Below are 21,334 nucleotides of genomic sequence, written 5' to 3' on the forward strand. Positions count from 1 at the left end.
TTTAATTTAGTCTTTTACATTTGTACTAGTTTATTGAAGTGGATGATGCACCACCTTTACTATGCATTTGGCTTTACGAGTGGGATTTTTCCCTTTTTATATTTTCTTATTTCTTGTTATAGCCTTTTCTTTTTCACTTAAGGGAGACACTAATATTTCTTGTAGGGTCAGTTTAGTGGTGATAAACTCAGTTTTTGCTTGTCTGGGAAACTCTTTAGCTCTCCTTCAATTCTGAATGATAATTTTGCTGAGTAGAGTGTCCTTGATCATAGGTTTTTTTTTTTTTTCCTTTCAGCACTTTAAATATATCATGCCACTCCCTTCTGGCCTGCAATATTTCTACTGAGAAATCAGCTGATAGCCTGATGTGGTTTTCCTGGTATGTGACTCATCGTTTTTCTCTTGCTGCCTTTAGAATTCTCTATTTTTAACTTTTGCCATTTTAATTATGATATGTCTGGGTGTGGGCCTCTTTGGTTTCATCTTGTTTGAGACTCTCTGTGATTCCTGCACCTGGATATCTTTTGCCTTCTCAGATTTGGGAACTTTTCTGCCATAATTTCATCCAATATATTTTCTGCCTCTTTCTCTCTTTTCTTCTCCTTCTAGGACCCCTATAATGCAAATGTTAGTGCACTTGATGCTACCCTAGAGGTCCCTTAAACTGTTCTTATGAAAAATAATTTATTCTTTATTGCTGCTCTGATTGAGTGATTTCCACTATTCTGTCTTCCAGGTTGTGAAAGCATTCTCTGTGTCACCTAACCTGTTGTTAATTCCTTCTGGTGTATTTTGTATTTCAGTTACTGTATCCTTCAGCTCTGATTGGATCTTTTTAATATTTTCTAGTTCTTTGAGGTTCTCATTGTGTTCCTCTACTATCCTCCCACATTCAGGGAGCATTTTTATTACTATTGCTTTGAGTTTTCTATCAGGTAAATTATTTATCTCACTTTCTATAGGGTTTTTTTCCCTGAGGTTTTATCTTGTTATTTCATTTGGAACATGTGTGTTTTTCTTCTAATTTGTTTGGTCTTTTCTGTTTGTCTCTATGAGATTAGGCAAACAGTTACCTATTCCAGAGTCTAAACGTGTGTCCTTGTGTGGGAGCATCTCTATGTGGTCTGCCTGTGACCAGTGGCACTGGTGGGAGAGCTGGATCTAAAGTGAGCACAGCCCATGTCTTCTCCCTAGGTGAGCTGGCAGCTGCTGTTTTGTTGGGAGATAGGGCTGGAGTCAGAGGGACTAGAGCCAGAGTTAGGTGTGAGCTGAGGCTTCTTCTAGGCTCAATGGCAACTGGTGACCTGTTGGGGGTAGGGCTAGGGCCCAAGGGGCTGGAGACACACTTCTGAGTTGCTACCACTTTCTCTCTGTGCATGTGATGGCTGTCTCTGCCTTAGCAGCGACCAGAGCCAGAGCAGGAGGGGATGGAGCAGGAGGCTTTTGGCATGCACTGAGGTAGTCCTGGCAGACCGGTCAGAACGTCAAGCAGAATCCAATCTGCTGTCTCTGTTGGGACTGAAAGCAATCAAGTCTGTGTACACGCTCTTGAAGAACGGAGTCTTGGTTTCTTACAGCCCTATGGTAAGCCATACTGGTTTTCAAACCAGCCAAGGGGGCTCGTCTTCCCAGCGCCAGTCCTCAGACCTGGGGTGCCTAATATGGGTCTTGTACCCCTCGCTCTTTAAGGAGGATCACTGAGCCTGTTTATACTCCTTTGGGTTGCCTGCTAGGGGTGTGGGTCCTGAATGGATTGCTTCTCCTGCCCACATACTAGGCTCTGTGAGGTTCTTTCTTGATAGCTTGGGTTGTAGAGAGCCATTCTGCTACTCTTCAAGTTGTTTGCAGTGAGAGTTACTCTATATGTAATGGTAGTTTTGATGTCTTCATGGAGGAAGGTGAGTTCAAGGTCCTCCGACTCTGCCTTTTGATCCCCCTCCTGAGTATCCTTACTTTGAAATCTTTATTGTTTCACACACACCAAAACATGCAAGAAGCCTTAAACTAGAGACACAGATTTTAATTAGCTCCAACGATTATAGCAATTCTCTCCACACTCCTAGAATCAATAAATTCTGATACAACCATGGCGGATCACTCATAATCAATATTCTTCAGAATATGGATAGTCAGGGTGATCAGAAATGCTGAAAGAGAAGGAGGGAGATTAATTTTATTAACTCTGTCTCACACTTGTCAAGGAGAATGTTCCTCTGTGGATGCAGTTAGGATGCTCTAAAACTCTAAATTTACAACCAACTCATTTACAACATACATATATGCAGGCTCCCGGTCCATATGTCAACTGCATCTTCATATCCAGTTCCCACATTCACATGCAACATAAAAGCCACAGTGATATCTAACTTGGTTGGAATTACAATTTCTAAGAAGGTCTAAGAACTATAGATGAAATGCTAAGGTCACGTCAGCCCCAGGTGGAACATTTGGCCCTGGATGATGACAATAATCACAGTAAAAACCTTGCTGATCGTTTTCATACATCCATCCAACACATAAACATGGAGCACCCCCCAAAATAGAGGATGCTCTGTTAAAAAACTTCTAATCTCTTGAGATATCATGTACACATAAGTAACTATACCGATAAAAAGGGATTACTGTTTTCTTAATTTATAATGTATTAAAACACGGGTTATCAAGGAATTAGTATTACTGCTGTTTTCCTTTTTTTCCATGTTTTTACTTTTCTTTCTAAGTTTGTCTTTTTCCCTTCAATTCATTAAAGAGTGCATTCTGAGCAATTCTGTGTGCCGGGAGCCATTCCGTTGACCTGAGTCCACAAATATGAGTAAGTCTAGGCATTCACAGCCTAATAAGGAGAACACAGAAGAATACTTCAAAGATTTGAGTACAGAAAAGTAACTTTGCACCTGTTTTTTCATGTATAATATCCTTTCTCTGAATCATGATATAGCTTTACAAACAAGAGAAAGCATTTTGACATCTTTCATTTGAAACTATATCTTTATCAATAATTTGTATTCCCTTCTCTCTAAACTCCCTTCCAAATTTCTCTGTTTAATTAGTCTTCTTTCTCTTCAGTCCTGATATCCTCCTGCAGTCATTGAACACGGAATTCTATGTTTGTGAATTAAGTCAAAGTCGAAGAGGTAGGGGCTCCCCAGGGGGTGGACTCCTGATGGACAAGGGCAACACTGAGGTAAGTCTTAAGTCAAGAAACCAGAGACTCCCACACGATCTTATCTGGATGTATCCTGCAAAGCACACAGCAGTCACTCACTGGAGGGCCAGTTAAGTTCATGACCTAATTGTAATTCAGTTTGGTGAGATTACAAGGATGAGGAAATGGAGTTATAATAGGGAAAAAGGTCCAATGAAGAGATAAATTTGGAAGAAATGGATGATGTCTTGGGAAAGAAATGCACGTTAGGGAGAAAAGCCACCAGACATTTAGGGGAGGGGGTGGAAGCATGCCCCACTGTGCCTTCACAGCACTGACGCACATTGGCCTTTGTGGGCTCCTCCTCCATACAAATATTAACACGATATTTTACAATTGTGTTAGGATAAAAATGAATGTATCCAGGCTGGATTCACTGTTACATAGTCATTACTAATACAAATCATTTTCCCCTGATTTAAAAAAAAATAAAGGTGAAACATTTTCCTACGTGCCTAAAAGAATAGTGGGCTGTAGGCACAGTGCCTTCTGTATCTAATGGGTACGTCAGCCCTGAGAGGAAGTACACCAGGCACAGAGATGAGGGGCATAAGGTAGTGAATTCACCACAATGTGAACTTTGGTGATTTTACTTATGAGCTGCCCTGGGCCCTGCTCACATTTCTGTTAGGTCAGAGACTGAGCCCTGGAAGAAACCTCTGGTCTGAGGTCTACAGGAAGCCCTGGTTTACTCCTACACTGGAAATCAGGCCTGCCTTCCTGGTTAGGGAAGCTCAGTTTCTCTGCTGACCTACATGCTACAGAAAACAATGTGTGTGGACCTCCCTCCCACCCCACCCCGCCATCTCACCCATCTAGGTCATCACAGAGTACCGAACTGAGCTCCCTGCGCTATACAGCAGGTTCCCACTAGCTGTCTATTTTACACATGGTAGTGTATATATGTCAATCGAAATCTCCCAATTCACCCCACCCCTCCACCTCCAACCCCCGTGTCCACAAGTCCGTTCTCTCCATCTGCTTCTCTATTCCTACCCTGAAAATAGGTTCATCTGTAAGGGAATATATGTATACATATACCTGATTCACTTCTTTGTACAGCAGAAACTAATGCAACATTGTGAAGCAATTATACTCCAATAAAAAAGAAAAAAGAAAACAATGTGTGTGAAATATATACAAGTCACTTACAAGAGTAAATCATAATATCGTACATTACTGTTGAGACCATCAATTGCTTTCATGTCTTCTGGAGTTAATTCAAAATCGAGAACCTGGAAGGAAGGGAAGAATCACATTAACCTCTTCCCCAAGGAGTTGGCCTCCCCCTGGGAACTGGAGGACTTTCCAGCTGGATGGAGGCAAGAAGAGAGTACAGGGAAGACTCGCCTGTCCTCAGCTTCCAAGTGAACCAGCCTGGGAACACTTCTGCGGGGTTCTCCACCTCTCCTTCCCACTCCCTCTCCTTTTCTGCTCCATTTCACACACACACACACACACACACACAGACACACAGCTTGCAAGGCATCAATCCCAAATCTTTCTAAGTGAATTACTTGTGACAGAAAACAAACAAACAAAAATCTTTTTCCAGACAAAGGGACAGTTGGACAACCTGGAGAAAATACTCATACTTGACCAAACATTACACTGATTTTTCATTCCCAGCACCCCTAAGTATGACACAGCTTTGAGCTTAAGCAAATATTGGAAGGAGAACCCCCTGCCGTGAAAACCTATCCGAGAAGCCTATATCAAACTTACTCATTCTCTATGAATAAATTGAACAAAAAAGATTATGTAAATGCCTTTGTAGAGAAAGTTATGAAATGCATTTAAAATATTAAAGAACACCTAAATAATTAGAAATTCATATCATAGTCATGGAATGGAAATCTCAATCTTAAAAAGAAATCAGTTTTCTCTAAAGTGATCTAGTGTTTCAATGCAACATGAACCAAAGACTTAAAGATTTTTTCTTTTGTAGAAGTTGGTAAAGTGATACTAAATTTCATATAAAAGAACAGCTAGTCAAGAGCAGCCAAGACATCCTTAAAGAAGAAAAATGTACCGTTCTTCAAAGCAAGACTTATTTTCCACTACAATAAGACAGTACAGCAAAGTAAATAGCTAACTAGAAGAAAGAGGCCAGAAATGTACTTAATGGACACTTGATACATGGCCGAGTTGACAATGAAAATCTGTGGGAAAATATGGACATTTAGGTTTCTATTTAAGTATATGTATATATATATATATATCCATTTTCATGTCATATTAGAAAATCAGTTCCAGGTGTATTACAGGGCTAAATTTGAATGGAAAGACAAAAACAAATTTTCAGGGTAATATTTCCCTGTCCCTTGAATTGGCCTGACCTGTAACTTGCACTGGACAATGAAATTTGCCAGAAGTGGCAAGTCAGTTCTGAGCCTAGACATGACAAGGATTTTTTTCCCCACTCATTGCCTTGGTATCATACCACTGTGCTGAGATGAAGACCAGGTTAGTGGCCACAGTCTAGCCGACTATACATGAAAAACCGTATGGAGAAGAGGGCTGGCTCCTCTGACAACATCCAAATCCACCTGCTAAAGCAGCACTGCCTAGCTGCTCTGCATTTGACTGCAAAGACATGAGAGGGCCCAGCCAAGGAGAGAACAGCTTAGCTGAATGAAGGCTAATTGTCATACCACAGAATCATGAGATGTGTAAATGATTTCTGCATTAAACCCCTTAATGGGGGCGAGTTTGCTGTACAGCTATAGTTAACAGTATAATAATCGTCTCACACATATAAATCAAAAGACAGACAACCTAATAAAAATGGACAAAGTCTTGAACAGGAACTTCACAAAGGCAGAAACTCAGGGAGATTAGAAGTATGAAGATGAAACTACATTACTATTCAGAGGAAGGCAAAATAAAACCATGATGACATGGAGGTTGAAGATCACTGCTGTAATCTGTGTGCTCCCCAAATTCATATGTTGGAAAACTCACTTCTAATGTAATGATATTAGAAAGTGGGACCTTGGAGTAGCGGTTAGGTCATGATGGTGAAGGCTTCATGAATGAGATTTAAATAATATCATATATCATATAAGAGACTCTGAGAGCTCCGTTGCCCCCCACTACATTAAGATACAAGGAGAAGCCTGTGACCTGGAAGAGGGCCCTCACGCGACCACACAGGCACCCTGATCTCAGACTTCCAGCTTTCAGAACAGTGAGGAACAAATTTCAGTTGTTTCTAAACCACCCAATCTGTGGTATTTTGTTATAGCAGCCCAACTGTCTAAGAAAATCACAATTCAATTTCGTCAACTGAGAATAAAGAAAATAAGATATCACTTGCAGGGTGACAGAATAAATTGCAGATGTAATGCTGGAACTAAAATCTCCATTTTCTGTCCAATCTTAACCCTATCCAGCCATGCCACCTCTCCTGTTGCCACAGTAGGAGGAGAAAACCATTAGGAATATACATAAGTCATACATGCACGATAAATAACAGATAAATCATCTTGGCCCAAAGATAGTCTTGAGAGCTGGACAAAGAATGACCCTCATGAAGGATATTATTTAGACCCCCTGTGCCCACAGCCCCACTCATCACCTGCATGTTCTCTTTGATCCGCTTCTTATTGTAACTCTTGGCCAGGACCACAACCCCACGTTGCATCTGGTAGCGAAGGGCAATCAGTGCTGGGGTTTGCTTGTGCTTTTTTGCAATGGCACAAAGAACTGGGTCCTCCAAGAGAATTGGGTAGCTTGGGTTCACCCTGGAAGGAAATTCAGAAATGCTGAAGATCTGAGACTGAGTATTCAGTTTGTTAGGAGGCTTCCCAAAAAGACCAAGTAGGTCCACTCTAGACAACTGCGTCTCAAAATGTGGTTCATGGACCAACAGCATCAGTATCACCTGGGACCTTGTTAGAAATGCAAATTCCATGGCTTAACTGCAGACAAACTGAATCAGAAACTCAATTGTGGCACCTGGCAATCTATGTTTACAAAGCTCTCCAGGTCATTTGGATGCATGATTGAGTTAAGATCAATGCTTCCACAATCATGGTTTTTTTCTGTTTTACATCTCAGTGGCTGTTTTTATTCTCCAATCACAGCCCCAAAGTAAGTACCAGAGCATGAAAGGAGAAAGAGAAGGAAAAGACCAGGATACTTTTTAGTTTAATTTTCTCAGGTATTGATAAAAATTGAGTAGTCTCAAAATGAGAACTATTCATTTCATCATTACTCACAGTGTGCAGTACTTCTACAGATGTTTACAAAAATGGTTCAAATTGTAATTTTTTGGATCATGATAGACCTGGGAGTTATATGTTATTATCCTGATTTATACATAAGGTAAGTGAAGCCTGGAGAGTCTATTACTAGTAATGTGTTCCTTAGGTAATAAATAAGTAAATCATGACTTAAGCTTATGTCTTAGGTCTCAGCTGGGGGATTATATATAGATTTTAATACAGACATGTGTTATTGATCAATCTACAACAGGACACATATAATATAAGAAAATTGGCTGGGTGATGGGAAGACAAAAGAGAAGGATTCCTTCCATCCCTCCCCTTTCTCCCCCAAGCAAGTTGAGAGTTATCTCCAGAGCATTGAGTACGGTATGACTAAAAATATTTCATCAAAAACTGAATTTTAGGTAAACTCTCCATTGTCTTCATTAGGGTTCATTACCAGTCTTTTAATCGTTGGGATCCCAGAGCACCATAGGCAACAAGAACAATATCGTTTGACTTGCAGAAGTCCAACAGTTTGCTCTGATTGAGATAAGGATGACATTCCACCTGTAGAAGGCCAACATAGAAGAGTTTCAGATTATATGAAATGGTAATGTAAACATGACAGAGAAATGTTAGAAGTTAAAAAAATCTAAAGAAAAAAACTGTGTAACATTAAATTTAAACTGGAAGTATCAACATCAAATAATGACTTTAAAAAAAAAATACATTTTATATCTCTGTCCCTGAAAAGGTAAAAAATAATGACATTCCTGAGAACAAGTAACTCTAGGGACCAGATCTCAATTACTAAACACACTACCAAGAGACACGCCTAATTCCAGATCTGAGACAGAAAAACACCTGTTTGAGTCTTGGACATCAAATTTTGCAAAGAATTTGCTCCAAGACTCATGAAGAAATGTCTGAAGCACTAAAAGAACCAGTTTGATGGGGATCCCACTGGAGACATTTGGGTAGATTTGAGCATCAAAAGGAATAATGAATAAAAGCAAATGTAACACTGAGAGTAAATAAAAATCCCTGAGTCCCAAGTGATGAAAAAGAGAAAGAACAAAAATATTTGCCTCCACTGATGGTGATTATTACAATAAATCCTTTCTCAGAAACTGAGAATTAAGGGGAAGGAGTTAAGTTTTTACCCTGTCTTATAGGAATAAGGTATTTTATGCTGACTTAATGACAGAATTTTACTTTTGCAATAAAATGTCAGGTAAGAAGATCAAAAAGAGTATTTAAGTTGAAAATATTGAAAAACATCCCAATGAAATAACTAATTCAGGTGAAAGTCATTGATGGATTCTCAACCATTATGTGAAAATTTGGGGAGAATCTAACTTCCCCAGATAACTAGGTAATTTCAACAGGGAGAATACACATTTCCAAACAAAAAATCTAGCTAACACTAGCTTTACCAGGAGAACAAAAGTGCCATCATTCACAATGGGACAAGCTGTCATCATGTGCTTCCTACTGGGGTGCATTTGAAGGGCACAACATGCAAAGGACGTGTTCCTGTCAAATTGTTTAACCTTAAGGTAGTAAGGAGTTCAGATCTATCTACTCATTTACAGGAATTGAGAATAGAGAAACAAATTAACATCACAAGATGATAGTCTGATAAATCTATTATATTTGTCAAAAACCTGTCTGGATATCATGGTTAAAAAAAATGATTGAGTGACCACCATGCTAGGTTAAAAGAGCTTGAGAAACATGTCTCAAAGTGATATGTGAATTACAATGAGATTCAAGTCAACAAAATATTACATGGATATTCTCTATCATACCCTTAACTTTGCTAGTATCTGAAAATTTTCACAATGAAAACTTGGAGGCAAAATTAATGCTAAAATCACATTAATTTTTAAACTTTTATAGTTGAAAATGTTGATGCTGTATATAGATATATATAAATCTTGAATTTTACAAGCTACTTTTTCTGTAGAAGACTCTTACTCCTTGACTTCAGGTTGTACTTGTGGACATTACATTATATGAAATACAACAGTCACAGAAAAACAAATATTAATATCTAAACTGGTCAAACTCATAGAATTAAAGAGTAGAGTGATGGTTGTCAGGGTCTGGGATCAAGGAGAAATCGGAAGTTTCTAAACATGGGTGTGAAGTCTATTACTCAAGATGAATAAATTCTAGAGATATGCTGTACGGCGTTGTCCCTGCAGTTAACAATATTGTATTACATTGTATTGTATAGTATTGTATACTTAAAATTTAAGAGGACGAATCTCTTATTAAGTTTTCTCACCATAAAAAAGTAAAAATACAACAAAAAATATACAAGCAAAAGATCAAACAGAGAAAAAATGTGTTTAAACATTTAATTTTACGGTGGAAATCAATGGGAGAACCACACCAAGACCGAGTAAATCACAAGGTCTGCTCTAATTCCTGAGTGACTATTTCATCTACTGTTAGTATCACCATAAGACGTTAACTTCACCCTCTAACCTGGATGAATTTCATAGTCTCCAGCAAGTTTTTCTGTACTATGCTTCCTGTTGAAGATCTCTAAAAGCAGAGACACTAACGCTAAGGACTCAGGCACCTGAACCCCACACAAACTCTTAAAACCTCAATGAGATCTCATTTTCGCTCTTTATTTGCTTTTCATTCTGTGTTTTCATGGCCTTCCTACCTGTACACAGTTCCCTCCAAGGCACTTTCACCATCCAATTTCTGGTCATCCTTTACAGCTCAGGGAAATGCCACCTTCCTCTAAGGTCTGGGTAACTATTCTAACCCTCCTTTATCTCCTTTACCTTCCCTAAATTCCTACCCACAATTTAGCAGGAAGCCCTCCCCATCTTTTCCACCAAGACTTTATCACACAGAGATACCATTCTGGGTTCTATTCATGCCCTTCCAGACAGAGGCTCTGCTCTCTAGAATCTTCTGTCCCACAAAGGTAGGATGAATAGGAGGGGAAGACAAATAGACATCTGGCTCTACTACAGGAAGGAGGTTATGAAGAGCAGAAAGGAGAGGAGACGGAGGCTGCTCACCTGGTTGCAGACAGGCTTGTACTTGAGCCCTGGCTTGTTCAGGATCTTCTCCAGCTGTTTGCGGTTAAAGTTGGACACCCCAATGGACTTGGCCAGTCCTGCGTCCTTACACTTCTCCAGGACCTGGGGGGGAACGGGGTGGTGAACATGATTTGAAATGGGCTATAGAGCAAGAATAAATGCTGAAAAAATGCTAACAGGGTCACCTGTCAAGAATTGGCATGGATTATCAAGAAGAAAAAAGGGGAAGAAGGTTGTGACACAAGAATAAGAATTACGGGGCTTCCCTGGTGGCGCAGTGGTTAAGAATCCACCTGCCAATGCAGGGGACACGGGTTTAAGCCCTGGTCCAGGAAGATCCCACATGCCGCAGAGCAACTAAGCCCGTGCGCCACAACTACTGAGCCTGCGCTCTACTGCGAGAGGCACAGAGCCTGCGAGCCACAACTACTGAAGCCCACATGCCTACAGCCCATGCTCCACAACAAGAGAAGCCACCACAATGAGAAGCCTGCACACCACAGTGAAGACCAAACGCAGCCATAAATAAATAAATAAATTTATAAAAATAAAATAAAATAAGAATTACTGTCTCTTCCTTAGAAAATCCCAGAAGAAGATATATCACACTGAAGGAAAGAGATGCTTACCTTCATTGTCCCAAATTCTTCTCCATTCCTCTCTGTGAACATTTCAGCAATGATTTCGTCCACACCACCCCAGCATAACAGCCCTTTAAAGTTCATGAACTGCTGAATCTGATGGTCCACAACCCATTCTCACAGGTGGAAGAAATGAAGGGGGTTCCCCCTCTCCTGGCTTCCTCCCCTGGGCTCTCTCCTCCACAGACTCACCTCCCACGTGCGACAGAGATCCACTGTGTCAAATATCATTTTTCCATTTTCATCTTTGGGAAAAAGTTCCTCCCCTGGCTGGAATAGAATAGAAGCAGTCATTTTAAAGATGTCACTAAATAATTTCCCCACACTTAACAAGGCTGCCAGGCACATCTAGGACCAGGACACTAAACATCCATGAGGTGGTAGGTGTAGCAACATTCCAGATCTCTTACACTTACTATATGTTTTAATAAATAGAATTTTCCTAGGTCCCAAAGAGGACTCAGAGTGACTTATGTAAAGAATGGCAATAAGTTACATGGCTTTATTTCCAGAAAAAAAGTGCAATCTTGACTTAAGCCTGACAATCCGATTTCCTTTTCCCTCTGAACATCTGATAGCCCTAGGGCAGGCACATGAATCAGCAAGGCTCTTTTTAGGTTAATATGGAATGTGGAAGATCCAGACGTGCTCTCAAATGTTAATGACCATGAGCCTTGAACTGATCAAGGTTAATTTGCCACCGAAGGAAAATGTTGAGGTAAAAATAAAGCAAACCAAGAGTACTACAAAGTTAAGGGACAGCAGAAAAGGAGACATTTCTGAAGAGTACTGCAAATCCTTAAATCTATCCATGGCTGGGACTTCCCATCTACATAGTCCAATAAACTCTTTTGCATAGGGTAGTTTGAGCAGATTCCTGTAACTTCAGATCAAGAGTTCTACATAATACAGTTCTTAATGGCTAAGTGCAGTCTACAAAACTCATTGTGAAGACAGCCAATGGTGTAGGCAAGGTCTCCCAAGTCCCTATAAAGGCTGCTAGGTTTAGACCCACCCAGAGAGAGTACCACCAACTCCAGTCAATTTGAAAGGGTGAAAGAGGAGATAAACTTATCATGTTCAAGTGTAAGGCAGCTTCATTGCTCACCACTGCTGCACCAAACTGTGTGTTCATGAAATCCCCAAGAGGCCCAGGACCCTGTGTTGAACGCGTCTATTTTTATTTCCTCAAGTTTTTGAGGCAGAGGATGTGAGATTGTTGAACTCTTTTCTCTTGGAGGCATGGAAAGAAAATTAAGGATTCAAAGAAACCCAATAAAAAGATAATCAGAAATTATGATTTTGGGAATTCTACTCTAGTGTAATCATCCCTACATCTTACTAAGAAAAATCTGAATTCAACCATCCATGCAAGTTGATAGATATTCTCACACAAGAAATAAAATAGACATGATCACACAAATCGCAAACCTTCAGAGCCGCTGGAAAATGAATAATATAGAGGTCAACATAATCCAGTTGAAGATTTTTCAGTGACTTTTCCAAGGCTGGTTGAACCAACTCTGGTCGAAGGAAAGTGGACCAAAGCTGCAGAGGTTAAAGAATGGGAGCTATGTTAAATTAATGCCTTAGGTAATTTTGTTTTTCTTCTTTCACCTAAAAATTAGACATTTTTCCTGATTAGAAACAGATGACCACAGAGGAAAACCACTCTGTTTCTTTTTCAGTTCCATTTTTGATCTAACCAACCCAAGTAAATTTTATTATTTGATTGATTTTATCATCAGTACATCATTCACAATAAAAAGAAATGATCCAAGAAATAAAAAGTATTATCAAATAATTACCATACTCATTATCTGAATTATGTTTGATAGAGTTTAAAAGCAGTTTACAGACTTAATCTAATTCTATCAAAGAATCAATCCTCTCAGGAATTAGTATCTGTTTGTTTACATAACTGTAAGAAAAGTGCTTTGAACATATTAATATGAGCAGAACATAATTCAAGACACTTTTGCTAGATCTTGTGTAATATACAAACTGCCTCTCCTATTGCTCTCTCTCACTGATGGACGTAAGAACTGAGATTTAGAACTTGAAGAAATTTTAGAAAGTCCCCTAAATGATAAGGAAAGCTATAATCTGATCACAGTTCTGTCTGATTCATTAGCCCATATGAAATAACACAGCTCTGGTCTAGGCTCAGAGAAGTAAAGTGACTTGACTTTAAAATTAAAATTTGAACACAGCAATGATGAGAATGCCATCATCACTCTCATTTTCTTTTTGGATACCAGATTTAATATACAAGTATGTGTGAAAAAAGTTATACCAATAAGCACAGTTCACCAAACAACTACTGGTCCTATTATATAATTGTCACCTGTGCACAATCACGTTGCACACATATGCACACTCACACAACACACACAGCACCTTTGAAGTGTAGAATATGTCTTCTCTCTTCACAGTGCCATCTGCAATCTTGCTGCGAATGGCCTGTCCAACCTGCTCTTCATTTTGGTACAAATGAGCACAGTCAATATGGCGGAACCCAACATCAATAGCAAATTTGGTGACCTCCAGAGCTTCACTCTTAGGAACCTACGTAAGCAACAGAGGTAGTAGTTGCATATCCACAGGATTAAGAGATTGCTAAGACACAAGCTTTGATCTTCCCAAAAATCAACTTTTCTTCATGCCTTTGGTTAGTTCTGCATGTGTGGTGATGAACGCATAACAGTTTCTCTCAATGTTCCTGGTAAGTAATTAAAGTTGGACATCCAGGAAGTCCTTCAATCCCAGGCAATCGCTGGTTCATCACTGACATTAGAGGTCCCCAAGACCACCTCCAGTTTCAGTGAGTTTCTGGAGGAACTCATAAGACTGAGCATAAAGTTGTAGTCATGGATATGATTTATACAGTGAGATATTTTAAGCAAAGTAAACAAAGGTATAATGTTCGTGGTACAAAGCATCAAGAAACAAGATGAATGCTTCTGAGAGTCCTCTGTCTACCAGTGTAGCCACACAGAACACACCAAATAAAAACCGTATCTATTCAAGATGTACAAAGTGATGTTTTCATGTAAGTATCTATTGTGAAATGATTTAGCAAAATCAAGCTAGATAACAGATCCATCACCTCACATAGCTAACGTTTGGGTGTGGTGAGAATACTTAAGATCTACTCTCTTAGCAAATCTCAAGAATATAACCCATTATTAACTATAGTCACCATGTTGTACATTAGGTCTCAAGAACTTATTCATCTTATAACTGAAGGTTTGTACCCTTTGACCAATATCTTTATATTTTTCCCAGCCACGGCCCCAGCTTCTGGTCACCATGCCTCTATGCTTCTATGAGTTTGATTTTTTAAGATTCTACCCATAAAGAGATCATGCAGTGTTTGTCTTTCTATGTCTGGCTTATCTCACTTAGCTTAATGTTCTCTGGGTTCATCCATGTTGTTGCAAATGGCGGGATAACTTCTTTTATAAGGCTGAATAATATTCCATTTCTTTTTATGTGATTCAGAATCTTTTCTTTTTCAAGGAGGTAGATACTTGGTTTAACTGTCCTTTGTTGGGTCTAGTCCTGGTTTTCCTTAAATGTACGGGCATTCGGAGATGTACCCAGGAATTAACCAGCGAGCTTCAGGAATAGCCTGGACCCTTCCCTCCCCTCATCCTACTTTATGCTGCAAATTAAACATGCCCTGGGGCTTCCCTCGTGGCGCAGTGGTTAAGAATCTGCCTGCCAACGCAGGGGACACGGGTTGGAGCCCTGATCCGGGCAGTTCCCACATGCCGCGGAGCAACTAAGCCTATGTACCACAACTACTGAGCCTGCACTCTAGAGCCCGTGGGCCACAACTACTGAAGCCGGCATGCCACAACTGCTGCAGCCGGCGCACCTAGAGCCCGTGCTCTGCAGCAAGAGAAGCCACCACTCGCCACAACTAGAGAAAGCCCACGCGAAGCAAAGAAGACCCAACGCAGCCAAAAATTAATTAATTAAATAAAAATAAATAAATAAGTAAACGTGTCCTGTCTTCAATCTCCAAAGTGTCTCTGAATACTTCCTTCTGTTTTATAGATGAAAAAGGTGAGACTCAAAGTTTAAGGACAAGTTCTTTGTCATACAACTATGTACTCCAAAGACAAGATGGACAGCAAACTTTCTGGCTTCCAGTCTAGCAAATTGTCCATTTTGCCCCTCTTACACCCAAGCACTGAAGATTATAGTTTAATAAAAAATATATTACAAAAAAACAAGAATTTAAACCTTGCCCTATAAGACTGTAGCTTATCCCCTCAAGTGATATTATATATTCCATTAGAATAACTTTCCAAGCAGAAACAGAAAAACAAGACAAAACACAGGCGGAGCGTTTCTCTTCTGGCACCTAGCAGGCACAACACAGTAGAAAAGCAATTCTCTCCCATTATTTTTCATTCACCTCATCTTCAGGATCTTTTACCTAAAATACTTCTTTTCAGAAAGAGGAAAGAGTTCTTGAATGAATGAAACATACAGAGAAACCACACAATTGCAATCACCCTCAAAGCAAAGCAGCTGACAGTCAGTGTTCTTGATGGCTGAGTTTCACCTCTTCTGCCAAGCTGGGAAAGAGACAGACACTGGAGGGAAACCCAGAGTAATCGGTAGGTGACCACAGCTTCAAACCCTGATGCCGAGGGAAGACTGAATGCTTCCTCCCCTTTCACAGGGGTTGGTTCTAGCCTGGTTAGTAGAACCAAGTGACCCACCCAGAGTCGCACAGGAACTCAATAACTTGACAATCTAAGTCCACTTCCACTCACGTTACATCCATTTTCTTTTCTAACCCTAACCCCAACCCACAAATATTACCTCCTCAGGGGCATAGGTTCCAAATCCCAGAATGGGAATGAAGTGGCCATCATTAAGTTCCAGACACTGGCATTTGGGGTCCATTGCCTGTTACTCCTCTGACTAAGCAGGCTCTGATTTTTTCTTCTGCCCTCACAGGCTGTGAATAACAGGAAGGTAACACCCCAACTGTACTGACCAATGTTAGCAGAAACACTGCAGGAGGAGCATGATTAAATCAGTAGCCATGGAGTAAGGAATATTTGAAGGCAATTAACTTGTTTGGGTTTTTTATCAGAATAATATTAAGTATTGTATAATGACTAATAATCACTAATTGCTTGGAAATATTTTACCTCATATTTTTAATAAGTAAATTTACAATTCTGGATCCACTTACATTACTGTAAATTATTGCATGGGATTTGCTGAACAATTATTGACCATATGTTAAGACTAGAAGCCCCCACATACCAATCTTTTTGGTTTTTCTAATTATGAAGCCCAATCTTGACCAAATGTCAGTTGAGACAATTAACTATATTACAGCACACACACACACACACACACACACAATCACACAACTTAAAGGAGTGACTAATAAGCATTTTTCAAAATGTCAGCACTTAATAAAGAATGAAAACATCAAATGAAAATAAATTTGCCTTTTGACACTTCCCACCAGCAAAATTATTTTGCTTACAGATGGGGGTGAAATCCTGAAAATGATACCAAAATCAGACATTCTAGCAAAGTGCTCGTGGGAGGTTAATTATTAATAGTTTTTACTGTGTGCTGTATGCAAGCAGAATCTTTGTTCATACCTTTTACCTAGTTAGAGAACTTCTGAAAATTGTCATGATGTAAATGATACTTTATATAATTTATTATCTTGCTCAACATTATTCATAAAAGAAAAATCTGTAAACAAGTTAAATTATAATAAAATTGGGAGGAGTTAGGGAAATCGTGAAACATTGATACAAGGGAATGTTGTGAAGCCAATTAAAATTTAACATGTAGATTAATGTCAGCTAAATGGTGAGGCAGGAAGTGCTGAACTCTCTCATGGAAACATAAGGAAAAAAACAGAATCTTGCTATAAAACCTCATAGGCGTTCTGGAAAACAGTCAAACAAAAACCTAGAGCAACATAGTGAACACCCAATTAGGAAAAATCCAGAACAGAGTGGTAGGACATTTCATGGTGTTTATACTCACCTGTACCCTCCTCCTGCCTGGTACGTTGCAGTCTTGATCTGTAAAGAACAGCAGCTCAGCCCCCAGTCACATCCCTCAGACCAGAATGATCACAGAAAACCTTATTTGCAATGTCACAACCTATTTGGGGGCTGTCTAAAGACTGGTGTCTGTTTCACCTAACCCTAAGCTTAAACTGAAGGGCAGCTGGAATGGCTCATTACAGCTGCAGGGGGATTATATATGCACAGATGCCAGGGAAAAGGGATTAAGGGAGGAGACATAGCATGGACCACATAAAACTCTGAGTAGAACTGGGGTGTGGATTTGGGGCACAGTAAGGCATTCATGTATTCAGGAGAATCAAAAAGCCACACAGATACCAGGCAAGATGCAGAGTCAGAAAAGAACTGAGTAGCCCTTTAGCTTTCCTGTTGGGCTGATCCCAAGACTAGGAGCATGCCAAGCTAATTAGTGAAGGACAGTCATGGCATGGGACAAATCTGCAATGAGTGGGTATTTGCTTGTTGTTTCAGGTGCCCAATTGTAAACACACACACAGACACACACACACACACACACACACACACACACACACACGGCATACGAGAGAGAAAGGAAGGAAGGAAAGAAGGAAGGAAGGAAGGAAGGAAGGAAAGAAGGAAAGAAAGAAAGAAAGAAAGAAAGAAAGAAAGAAAGAAAGAAAGAAAGAAAGAAAGAAAGAAAGAAAGAAAGAAAGAAAAAGAAAAAGAAAGAAAGAAAGATAGAAAGGGGGAAACATGGTCCATGAAAGGAAGAAAATAAATTGGCAGAAACTGCTCCTGAACAATCACAGGTATTAAACTTAGTACACAATGAGTTTTAAAACCACTGTCTTGGGGAGGAGATCCAGATGGCAGAGCAAGAGGATGCTGAACTCACCTCCCCCATGAGCACGTCAAGATTACATCTACATATGGAGTGATTATCACTGAAAACACACTGGGGACCAACAGGAAGGTTCTTACACAGCCAGGGCTGTAAAGAAACATCCACATAGAGTTGGGTGCGAAGGGAAGAGAAGCAATCAGATCAGGACTTGTGCCCCGAGGAGAGACACAGAAGAGGAGGGAGATTACAGGGATTCGGTCTCGGAGATCCTCCCTGGAGAGTGAGCCGTTGAAACCACATACTGGGCACCACAGCCCTTGGGCCCACCACCAGGAAGTGGAGTCCCTGTAGCTGGTGTGAAAACCAGTGGGACTAACAGGAGGGCTGTAAGAAACCTAGACTCTCCTCTTGAAAAAGGTGCACACACTTGCTTGCTCCTGGGAACTAAGCAGAGGAAGCAGATTGAAACAGCCCAGGACTCTAGCCAGTTTACTGTGACAGCCCCAGGGTGCACCCTGGCCCAGGCCAATGCCCACGCCAACGCCCACTTCAGCACCTCTGGCTCCAGGTCAGCTCCTACTAAGGCAAGGGCTGCCAGTGCTGGGGACAGTGTGCAGTTGTGGAGGACAGAGCTGGCTCAGGCCAGCATGACATCTGAACAGGGCAAGGGTGGCCATTACTGCCATTGGTAAAGGTGGCAGATCAGAAGTGTTCTGGAGCTCTGACGGGTGTTCCAGGATTGCACCAGCATGCACGGCAGCCTAGACCAGGTGCCTGCTCCAACCTGTCTTCCTCCAGCACTGCTCCCCTCTTGGGCAAAGGCACCAGTGCTGGTGGGGCGGGCAGGGAGAGGGTGCACACTTAAAGGGAATGTAACCAGTTTGGGCCCAACCCTCAGGGCTTCTGCTCCAGCACCTTGGGACCTAGCCTGGCCCAATACGATGGTGCCAGCCACTGAGCATAGGAAAAACCCTGACTCAGACTTGTCTCTGGCTTTAGCCTCCCCCGTCCCACCTCCCACCCAGGTGATAGCTGCCAGCACAACCTGGGGAAAGGCGTGACCCATGCTCACTTCAGCTTCAGCTCTCCCACCAAAGCCTCGAGGGTTGGGACTTCCCTGGTGGCTCAGTGGTTAAGAACCCTCCTGCCAATGCAGGGGACACGGGTTCGAGCCCTGGTCCAGGAAGATCTCACATGCCATGGAGCAACTAAGCCCGTGCACCACAACTCCTGAGCCTGTGCTCTAGAGCCCACGAGCCATAACTACTGAGCCTACATGCCACAACTACTGAAGCCCATACACCTAGAGCCCCTGCTCCACAGCAAGAAAAACCATCACAATGAGAAGCACGTGCATGCAAGGAAAAGTAGCTCCCTCTCGCCACAACTAGAGAAAGCCCACGTGCAACAAAGAAGACCCAATGCAGCCAAAAATAAATAAATTAATTAATTTATTTATTTTGAAAAAAAAGCCTCTAGGGTTGCTTCCACACAAGCACACCCTTTCAAGACAGGGATAGGTAACTGTTTCACCTAATTTCATAGAGATGGAGAAAGTTAAGCAAAATGAGACGACAAAGGAATTTGTTTCAAATGAAAGAATAAGAAAAACACACCTGAAAAAAATAGCTAATGAAACAGATAAATAACTTACCAAAATAATTTACCACAGTTCAAAGCATTAGTAATAAGAATGCTAACTGAACTAGGGAAGAGTAGATTAACACAGTGAGAATGTTAACAAGTAACTAGAAAATATTTTAAAAAATAACCAGTCAGAACTGATGAATACAATAACTAAGGTGAAAAACACACTAGAAGGAATTAATAGCAGATTACGTGATATGGAAGAATTCATAAGTGATCTGGAAGATAGAATTATGGAAATCGTGCAATAAAAACAGCAAAAAGAAAAACAAATTTTAAAAAAGAGATCAGTTTAAAGGACCTCTGGGACAACATAAGGTATACTAACATTCACATTGTAGGGGTCCCAAAAGTAGGAGAGAGAAAGTGGCAGGAAGTGTATTTGATGAAATTATGGCAAAACATTTCCTGAACCTGAAAACGGGAAAAGATACCCAGGTGCAGGAAGCACAGAGAGTCCCAAACAAGATAAAACCAACGAGGTCCACACCAAGACATATCATAATTAAAACGGCAAAACTTAAAGAGAGAATTCTAAAGACAGCAAGAGAAAAACGAGTCACATACAAGGAAAACCCTATCGGGCAATCAACTAATTTTTCTGTAGAAACTATGTAGGCAGAAGTGTATGGCATGATGTATTTAAAGTGCTGAAAGGGAAAACCCTACAACCTAGAATAATGGGGAATATACCCAATATTTTATAATAACTTTAGATGGAGTATAATCTATAAAAATAACAAATCACTCTGTTGTACATCTGAAATAATATAATATAATAAGTCAACTATATTTCAATGAAAAAGATAAGGATGTTTGTTTCTCCTGATCATTAAAGTCATACATGCAAATTACAGAAATTTGGGGGAAAAAAAGGAAAGGATAGAGAATAAAGATAACCTGTAACTAGCCCATTACATTTAACGTTTGGTACGTTTTCCTTCATGATTTTCCTTTACAAATGTGTGAGTTTCTATTTTATTTAAACATCAAAATAATCTTCAACATACAAATTGTATACTTTCCTTTGACCTAACAGAAGTATTTTCTGAAGCTATCAAATATTATTTTAAAAATCCAGTATTATATTTTGCTTGTTTTAAGTAGTGTATCATATTCATTATTTTAATTTCTTCATCATCTGTCTATTCTTTAGCATTTTGATTAGTTCTTGCATATCTTGCCATTCTTTCATTGATTCATTCAGCAAAATTTTATTGAAAATTTTTATGTGCCACACATTGTTTTATCAATAAATAATGTAGACAGAAATAAATTATTGTTAAATGCCTTGAGTTTATAGTCTAGTGGAGGATGAAGGTTACTAATGAAATCAGGAGTCAGCTGTTATAAGTGGGTAAGCGCCCCTTGGGAGATAACGTTGCACAGTTTTTCACATTTCTGTACACCCGGTAAGCAGAGGCACTGACTACCCTTCATCCCATATTAATTTTTTCAAGACATTTGTACAGTGAACAGTCTTGCAATATAGAGACCGTGGCTCCATCCAGAGAAATGGAAGGTGTGTTTACTGTCCAGTGATATTAAGAAAATATCTCCCTCCAGAGAAAGGGCAGGGATGCTGAGTGCCCACTATAATTGACCCAGGGGCCCTAGACTCAAGCCTTTTCTCCTATAACTCAACTCACTGCATGTTCAGGTATC

General features: G+C 40.2%; 1 protein-coding gene across 1 annotated transcript; it reads right to left on the reverse strand.

Annotated features, from left to right (window-relative positions):
• Positions 1-2,005: 2,005 nt before the first annotated feature.
• LOC136118038 (dihydrodiol dehydrogenase 3) lies at positions 2,006-17,370 on the reverse strand. The gene is made up of 10 exons (XM_065871151.1): positions 17,180-17,370; positions 15,974-16,104; positions 13,532-13,699; positions 12,563-12,679; positions 11,324-11,401; positions 10,470-10,592; positions 7,877-7,986; positions 6,786-6,951; positions 4,358-4,440; positions 2,006-2,147 (listed from the first exon to the last, which is right to left on the reverse strand). Exons 2-10 carry the CDS (start codon positions 16,055-16,057, stop codon positions 2,105-2,107), a joined length of 972 nt encoding a protein of 323 aa, XP_065727223.1. The 5' UTR covers positions 16,058-16,104; positions 17,180-17,370; the 3' UTR covers positions 2,006-2,104.
• Between the last annotated feature and the right edge of the window lie 3,964 nt (positions 17,371-21,334).

This window comes from Phocoena phocoena, chromosome 2 (genome assembly GCF_963924675.1).
Source record: "Phocoena phocoena chromosome 2, mPhoPho1.1, whole genome shotgun sequence".
NCBI lineage: Eukaryota > Metazoa > Chordata > Mammalia > Artiodactyla > Phocoenidae > Phocoena > Phocoena phocoena.

Excerpts from the sequence above, each read along its gene's own strand:
- LOC136118038 (XM_065871151.1), bottom strand. The coding sequence starts at position 16,057 with ATGGACCCCAAATGCCAGTGTCTGGAACTTAATGATGGCCACTTCATT. Across the intron at positions 11,402-12,562 it reads ATTTTCCAGCGGCTCTGAAG|CCAGGGGAGGAACTTTTTCC; the intron begins GTTTGCGATTTG and ends ATTCTATTCCAG. Across the intron at positions 7,987-10,469 it reads ACAAGCCTGTCTGCAACCAG|GTGGAATGTCATCCTTATCT; the intron begins GTGAGCAGCCTC and ends GGCCTTCTACAG.